The sequence below is a fragment of the Dreissena polymorpha genome, chromosome 2 (assembly GCF_020536995.1).
Source record: "Dreissena polymorpha isolate Duluth1 chromosome 2, UMN_Dpol_1.0, whole genome shotgun sequence".
In the NCBI taxonomy this organism is placed as follows: domain Eukaryota; kingdom Metazoa; phylum Mollusca; class Bivalvia; order Myida; family Dreissenidae; genus Dreissena; species Dreissena polymorpha.
In genome coordinates this window covers 22,710,776-22,719,932 of record NC_068356.1, presented here as the reverse complement: position 1 = coordinate 22,719,932, position 9,157 = coordinate 22,710,776, and the positions used below count along the sequence as shown (strand labels likewise).

General features: G+C 37.4%; 1 protein-coding gene across 1 annotated transcript; it reads left to right on the top strand.

Moving 5' to 3' along the window:
* The first annotated feature begins 5,948 nt into the window (after positions 1 to 5,948).
* LOC127866219 (proton-coupled folate transporter-like) lies at positions 5,949 to 7,713 on the top strand. Its single transcript, XM_052406648.1, has one exon. It carries the CDS (start codon positions 6,797 to 6,799, stop codon positions 7,478 to 7,480), a length of 684 nt encoding a protein of 227 aa, XP_052262608.1. The 5' UTR covers positions 5,949 to 6,796; the 3' UTR covers positions 7,481 to 7,713.
* The last annotated feature ends 1,444 nt before the right edge of the window (positions 7,714 to 9,157 follow it).

The following is a 9,157-nucleotide window of genomic DNA, read 5'->3' as shown; positions in this document are numbered from 1 at the left end:
GACGCGATATTTATTTGTACATGTTTGTTTTCAAAGATCGCTTCTGTATCACTGCCCATATTCTCCTATTCAATAAATCTTTTTTTCTTATAGCGTAACAGTCTCCAATATTATAAATCGGTGTTTTGTTTGCCATCTTGTGACATCTGTTATTTCGGCTATTACACTTTAGTGTTGCGACTTTTGCGGCATCCCTTAGTTTCGTTATTAGCAGTTTGCGATTTTGCTTTGAATTTTATTATAAAGGATCCCTTCCATAGTAAAGTTCATGCGGTGACTTCGGATCCATGCTCGACATTGTTTTTGGTCATTGTTTTATATACGTTGATACTCTGGTAACTGTTTTGCCCAGTTTAAACCAAAGCTATCAGCATGCGTCAAATCGTATGCAATCTTTTGCTTCAATGTTTTATGCATCATTTCAAGTTTCCCCTGACTTTGAGGGTGATAAGAGCGAATTTTGCGAATCTTTATATTGAGAACTTTCAACAACCGTTTTACTTCCCCATCGAGTTCACGTCCTCTTTCATGCTGAATTATTTTGGTTTTATCAATTTCTGCAAATATGCGACTCAAATGTTAAGTGATTACATCAGCTGATTTGCTAGGTATGGCTCGTAACCACACAAACCGACTTAATATATCCATTACGCTTAAAATGAATTTAAATGTTTTTTTATTGTATATAACTGCATGTGTCTGCATATTGATGAGATAGATTTTAAGTATATCGTGCACAGAACTGCTGCACACATGCATTACAGGTGCTTTGTTCGAAGACGTTGCATTGCTCTTCTGATAATGTGGCAGTTTAGTAATAACTTGCTTTATCTTTGCCTCTGAACCTTCAGTATATCTTCGTTTAACAGATGATATAACCTTCTCACAACAATGCCTTTACTTTTATGGTAATTATGAGTTATAACTTTGCTGCCTTTTGATTCACACAAAGGCTCTTTTCCCTTTAGTACAGTCGATTATTTTCAATCGAATAAAACCCCTTGTATCTTTGAAATCTTCGCAGTGTAGATCGTTCTAAGGGTGTCTTTTCTGCAACCGGTACATGACACGCCCCGCCCGATACCACTTCGAACATTACCCTATACTCTGTATCGGACATTAGCACGCACGTCTTCCAGCCCTTTGCTAGCGCCATCACAATCAACAACAGCAAATATATCAACCTTTAATACAGCATTAATATTATGTTAGTGAACAACAATAAACTAATACTCTGTTAACGGTTCTATTTTATTGCTTTTACTGAAAAGTAATATCAACGTTAAACTGTTGTAATATTGTAAGAATACCATTTTTCGAAAAATCGCAAAATTAGGGAAATCCAATCTCTATTATAAGACCTTAATCAAAAGCACTGTTCACCAAGCTTGACATACAGGTACACTGCATGATATTATTCCAATTAAATCGTTATGGTTACGACGTCATTTCCCCTGACCTGCACCGTCCGATCATATGAGACCTTAATTGTGCGTTCCCTTATTCCAGAGCAAACGAAACATATTTTCCCCATGCGGTAACACATGTAATTAGCATTTGGTAATACGATGGGTGGACACAGTGTCATGTAAATTTGTCAAGTACTTTGATAATTATTCAAACACTCTAGATGCTTTGGGCTGACCTTCGTACCCCGTTATCTCAACATTTTACAGTATTGTTTAAATAAAGGTATCGCGAGCCACGCGCACTGAGTTTAGGGGCGAATACTCTACTGTTTGTGTCGGAGCAGAAGTCAAAATCTGTCTCCGGGTTGAATACTACCGATTGTTTCCATTGGCTTATTTAATACAGAGCGCGTGATAACGAATTGCGATGGAACGTGCGCTTCATTAAGATAGCCATTGAAAAACTCTAAAGTATTTGAGTCCGGTGGCAGCATAATACTTCTGCACCGACAAATTCATTTAGAGTAGTCGCCTTTTAACGCTCGCGATACGTTTATTGGCGACGTCGACGTCTTTTTATTTGACATGGATGTCGCAACATTTCCGCTACAAAATTGAATAATTGCAATATATGCATTCAGTAATTAAAATATATTTCGCCATATATAAGTGATATTTCACCGTGGAATAGGAAGGCGATGCAAAGACGATCCTTTTTGCATTGAAGATTTCTCATTTTCGCATATAAACTTTATTACAGTATGTTGAATCCATATAGGAAATAAATAATGAAATCGGTCCTGGTCTCGATGTATAAAGGATAATACTAGTTGCGACAATCATACGTTTTTGCTGAAACATATACTTTTCATGTTAAATGCATTTTATAATGACAATTAAACCATTAAGTAAATAGACGGGATTTATGTACCAATTTAAATATTTCGTTTAAAGACTATTGACAACGTCTTAAAGATACAAGAAAATGAACACCCACAATATATTGCACCCGTGTCCTACGTTTTGAAGAAATTAAATGTTCGCATCGGATAACAAAACGTAATTTTTAGCGTCATTGTTTTTCATTTTTGTTATCGTCTTTCAAAATTAAAATATCTTCGTTAACATTGAAAAAAAAGTAAAAATTCAACAACAAGGCTCATGCAAATCACGTTTACTTTATGTATATGACTTTGCAAAGCTTTTTATAAATCTGGTCCCGGTGCGATCCTGGATCGATGATTCTATCCAAGAATATTTGCCTTCTATCGCTGATGCAAAGTTAGCAAAGCTGTCAGTATCCAGCAGAAATACCGAGGAATTCACATTTGTTTTACCCAGACGGTTCCTGTAAGACGACTGACTTTAAACCAAACTTGTCTAAACTGCCTTAAACCTAACACAAAAACTTACGGGCACCTCGCTTTTCCGTTTTCCGATCAAGTCAAAACAACGATTTTTGTCATTTTCGAATACAACTTAACGTTTTTTGGTCTGAAATGAATAAATATGACCGCGTCGGTCGATCTTCACCGCAGCTGACAATTATTGATAATACTGACCACAACTGATCAATTCGGGCAATACTAACTAAAACTGGTGAAAGTCGGCAAAATGAACCTCGTCGGGTAATCTAGATCTAACCTGAAAGTGTTAGTCATATTACTTCAACTTTACATTTTTTACATGACATACACAGGTGTGCGACATTTATCGTTAATGTTGCGACATATATCGTCAGTTGAAATATTTGCGACATTTATCGTTAAAATTGCGACATTTATCGTCAGTAGGATTTGCGACATTTATCGTTCTTTGCGACATTTATCGTCAGCGTTGCGACAAATCTCGTAGCCTGCGACACATAAAGGCGATGCGACATTTAACGGCGCTACAGTGAGAAATTGAACTGAGCAAACGGATCCATTTCAGGACCGACTACTTTCGTTTATAAAATTATGAACTGTGTGTACATCATACGTGTAAACAGTTTAAAATAGTTGTACATGAAATGATCTTGCGTTAATTAATGCATATCTAAAATTAAAACTAAAACCATTTTCATTTTTTTCAATCATTGATACAACATGTAAAGTTGTATATTCAAAGTTTGTCTTTTCCTTTTGCTTTTTTTATTCTCGTCGAATTCTGTCAGCCGAATGAAGAGGTGCCTGTTCGGATTGTCCGGTCAATCACATGGCTCGAGGCATCCGTGGTCATGTCCGCCTAACCGATGCAAATGTCTACATGTCGGTTAGACGGTTAGATGTCTACATGCTTGTTTGCAAAGTTATCGAATGACGGTGTTCACGCAGTGTTCGAAACATGTTTCGCCTACTGATATGCTGACGCAAAACTGCCTTGCTTCTGTTTACCGACTTTATCTGGTATCATGGTCGTACTGATGCTATGCAGGGCCGAATACGGTTTCCGGGACATGCACGTGTAATTTCCATCTAAAAGTGGTTGCTTTCTGTGAACCTCTTCAAAATCGATTTTTTACGGGAGTGATCTGAAGCCTGGTGATGCCGTAAGGGACGCACTGATCTCTGACCCGGGTCATGCAACAACGGATATTAAGTCGTGTAATTAATGAATGTGATATTATATTATCGTTGTTGCCACATTTTCTCATCCCCGCGCATATCTGCAAATGCCAATGCGTGGGTATCATAATTTTGCCAATGTCACGACTTATCTCATCCTTCCTTATATCCATAACATACTGACTACCACGCCTGATACTGAACAGGCGACGTCTGATTCAATGTTGATTCGTATGTAATGGGACTTGAAAAAAAGTTTTCAAATAGATGGTCGTATAAAAGCAGGATCGTATAGATCTTTTGAAAACGAGTGTATTTCATTATCAGAAATACTAAATGGCCTATTTACATATACATCCAAAGGCCAAAACTCAATTGCCGGAGAAATTTTGACTGGATTTGTAAACTGAACAGATATGAAGGCCCCATCAGTTACCAAAATAACGATGCATCAGACATACAGGTAAAAGCCGCACTTACGGCAAAGAATGGATTTTATTGTGTTTGGACTTAAGAAAATTGTAGATTTATTACGGACGATAACATGGACAATGTCTTTAAACGTAGCTTGCTATTAAAAAATGATTGACGTCAAACTTGCAACGGAAACATCACTTAATTTTTTTTTTTTTTTGAAAATAAGAGGATCGACTATTCTAGTTCGAAATGTTCTTGTTATATGCGTTTAATTGTTTCAGCTAGTATTTTTGTTTAAAGAAGGTTATTCGATCGTTTCCCACCAATGTCTTTCTTTAAAGCCACACACCTTGCCTCTGACTTTGAAATGAAATACATGTTAATAAATACATATAATGCAATTTGAGAAGTGTGCAAAATTGTCATTAAATCTATAGCCTAGTTAGCAAGTAATTTATTATTTTCAAAACGGTACCGCTTTTAAAACCGAAAGTAGGATTTATAGACGTATACGTCCATTCATTTCGACAAACGCGATTAGTTTTAAGTTTTAAAGCGCAAAAAAGACGGATTTCTACCTTGTTACCACTAGGTATATTCTAATTGGCATAGATAAAATGAAATCTATAGCCTAGTTAGCAAGTAATTTAGTATTTTCAAACGGTACCGCTTTTAAAAACCGAAAGTAGGATTTCTAGACGTATACGTCCATTCTATTCCGACAAACGCGATTATTTTTAAGTTTTAAAGCGCAAAAAAAACGGATTTCTACATTGTACCACAAAATATATTCTATTTGGCATAGGTAAAAATTAAATCTATGGCCGAGTTAGCAAGTAATTTATTATTTTCAAACGTTACCGCTTTAAAACCGAAAGTAGGATTTCTAAGACGAATACGTCATTTCGACAAACGCGATTATTTTTAAGTTTTAAAGCGCAAAAAACAACGGATTTCTACCTTGTAACCACCAGATATATTTTAATTGGCATAGATAAAATATTTTTCTTATCTATACTTAAATTTACAATGACAATAAGGTGTGGCTTTAACAGGATTGCCTTGAGATTTGTAAGCATATCAAAGGGGCTCTTCGGAAATAAGCATTTATTAAGCTCTGATGATCTATCGTGAGTTACATCACACTGTGACTATGATACAATACAGTCGTAATGGCTCTGCAAATGTTCAGCTAAGATACGTTTAGTCAAATGGTATTCTGATTGAAATTGGATTTGATAAAACTGCGCTGCAAACTGGTTAGTTTTTAACCTGAATACTAATAAGTATTTATACTGGCGGCTGAAATTGTATAAGTTGGAGTGAACTATTTGTTGCTTATTTCGTTAATTCCAAAAAAAAAAAAAAACAGCAACAGGAAAGACTTATGTGAGCTGCCTACTTAAGCATAATTTTTATTACTAGCTCAATATGATTTCGGAAGCTTGTCTCTGTTTCGAGCGCGGGCATTTAAAAACGCGTATGGTTCGATTCAGGATGATGAAGTATACCCGTTTATGCAACTCGATGCTGGCGTGACCCGCACGTGTTCACATTGATACTATCATCACATGCACTGTCACATTTCATGCGTTATCTTGCATACATGTACTCGGTAGTCGTTCTATATGGAATACGTATTTATTATTATTGTTACCTTTCATATATATATAATGTGTAATTTTAATGGTAAAATCCATGCATACAGTTTAATTCAGCTCGTTGTGACAATATGCCAGCTCTAAGGAATATGTCTGACAAGACAAGTTAGTGGAGGTTGAAGTCCAGAACAATAACCCGAAATGGCGCTGTCTCCTGATTCTACCATCACTGTTTATTTTGTTCGTCGGTTTCAATATATACTATGTCGTGCTAGACGAGTGGACGCAGACAAAAATGAAAGTGAAATACTTCCCCAACAGCTCCGTGGACGCCCACTTTGACCCATGCGACAACAGCAGTAAAACGTCTCCGGAATACCAGCAATACAAGAAGATGCAGCAACAGTCCGCAAACTGGATTATGTTTTACAACCTGGCTGAGTGTGTGCCGCAAGTGTTCATGAATATCGTTCTCACAGCTTACACTGACTCGTTGGAAGAAGGTTTCTAATTGTACTGACATCATTTGCCACGTTTTTTCAGAGTAGGTCTGTTTTCACTTACCGTAATCTTTGACTGGTCGCCGGTGTGGGTGGTGATGTCGAACATAGTTTATGGATTTACTGGTGGAGGTTACGGACTACTTTCGGCCACTTTCGCGTTTGTTGCAGATATGAACATACACGGATGACCACAGAATTATTGGGATTGTAGTAATCGAGTGCGTGCTCGTTAGTTCATCTATAGTATCACCTTACTTATCCGGGTATTTTGTGGAAACATTGGGACTAGGCTTTCCAAAACGTCTTTCATATGCGTCGGTATGTGCTTCGCTGGTTTGCTGATTGCATTTTTATTGCCCGAGAGTCTTGCTAAACATCGTCGTCAAAAAGCTCAGTCAATTATCATGAATATTAAACGAGTAACATCTTTCTACGTCAGCAAAGAGATGAAAGGACAGAGAGCGAGGTACATACTCCTAACGCTGTCATTCTCGTTTGCTACATTGACCTCATTAAACAGATCCGACATAGAAACGTTGTACTTTCTGGGGCAGCCGTTCTGCTGGGGACCCTCAAAGATCGGGTTGTTTATGACAGCCTGTAGTGCCGCGCAAAGCATCGTAGGTCTGGGCTCTCTGCGACTGCTGCAGGTCTGTCTAAGCAACCCAGTCATCGCAATCATCAGCACTGTGTCGCTAACTATTTCTTACATCATCGAGGGTCTGGCGGAGAGCACGCTGGTGATCTACTTCGTCCCCATTTCCGGTATATTCTCGTTTCTGATGGTACCGATGATCCGCGGCATGATGTCCAATATTACTCCAGCGGACAAGCAGGGGGCAATGTTCGCGGGGGTGGCCGTGTTTGAAGTAATAAGCAGCCTCGTGGGCTCTATCGCTTTCAATGGCGTTTACTCGCTGACCATGACTTTCATGAACGGGTTTGGTGTTTCTGTGCATGGCATTCCTGAGTGTGGTAGACACGATCCTGTTACTGGTGTATAATCGCATCAAGCCGCCCAATCAGATCAGCTCTGTAAGCGTTAATCAAGTCAAGCATTCAGATGACGCGGTCGAGTAACTAGATGTATCTCATGGACTCAATATGCTGTGTGATATATATTTTTATAATTTGGTTTGTTTATCGTTGTTGTTTCAAACTAATCTCTATTTTTACTTTAATACATGTATTCGACGAACACATTTAAATTGTATGATTAAACACAATATTTCGATAACCAATTTGAGAATCTCTTCATTTCACCATTGCTTTCATGTGAGTTTCGCACACCCTCTATCATGGCCAATTAACGACCGTGTCGACAGTATTAAAACTACGCAACGCTAAGCGTGCAAACACACGCAGACATCTGTTGTTTTCGGATGGACCAGCAGTGAGGATTCTGGATAAAATACTTACACACAATAAAGTATAAAGCACAGTGTAAACGAGTTCAGTGGGTTTAAGGAGAACCAGTCTTAAATTGCAAAATACTCGGCCTGCCTGTCGTGCATTTTTCAGAAAAACTAACACTTACCACTTAATACATACCAAACAATCCACTGCATTGGGCATATTATATATAGCATGTTGATATTATTACAAGGCATGATCAAGTGGACGCAATTTGTGCAGGGAGAAGCATTTGAAGCATTTTCCGTGGTAAACGATTGTAAGTGCTGTGGAAAAAACTATTTATTGAACAGTTAGTGACAGTTCATTGTTATTCAAATGCTAATCGTGTGTTTCTTACTGACAACGCAGAAGTCCCAATTACTCAAGCGAGCCTTAAAGGGGCCTTTTCACGTTTGGGTAAATTGATAAAATTGAAAAAAGGTTGTTTCAGATTCGCAAATTTTCGTTTAGTTATGATATTTGTGAGGAAACAGTAATACTGAACATTTACCATGCTCTAAAATAGCCATTATATGCATCATTAACGATTTAAAAACCAGAAAATTATAAAGCGTTGCAACGCGAAACGAAATTAATAATTTGGAGAGTTCTGTTGTTGTCGTTATATTTTGTGAAACTACGAGGATTGGTTACATGAAGTATAAACTACACCTGTCATTGTATCCGGAAGGATGGTCGAGTCATCTAAGAGGGAGACTTTTTACTCCAGGACTCCAGGGGTCAGTGGTTCGAGCTCTGCTAAGGGTTACCTTTTTCCTTTTTTTAAATTTTATTCTTGATTTTTTACTGGGGCTTTTTATATCCAATATTAACATTTATCAATATAAAGCATTTAATGACAAACTTCAAAACATGCCAAAATCTGTGAAAAGGCCCCTTAAAAGGACCTTTTCACGTTTTGGTTATTTGACAAAATTGAAAACAATTGCTTCATATTTGCAAAATTTCGTTGTAGTTATGAAATTTGCAAGGAAACAGCTAGACTGAATATCTGCCAAGCTCTAAATAGCAATTTATACGCATCTTTTGACGATTTAAAAAGCTGAAAATTATGAAGCATTACAAACGCGAAACGATTGAATAATTACGAGAGTTCGGTCGTTATCGTTATATTTTGTGACATAACGAGGATTGCTTCTATAAAGTATAAGATACTTTACTCTCTACATTTGCACGGATGGCGAAGTGGTTTACATGTTAGACTCATGAGCACTTCCAATATTCTGAAACTGCATATCAAAGAGTAAGTAATGATTATATAGCTC

Coding starts and splice junctions, on each gene's coding strand:
- LOC127866219 (XM_052406648.1), top strand. CDS start 6,797: ATGTGCTTCGCTGGTTTGCTGATTGCATTTTTATTGCCCGAGAGTCTT.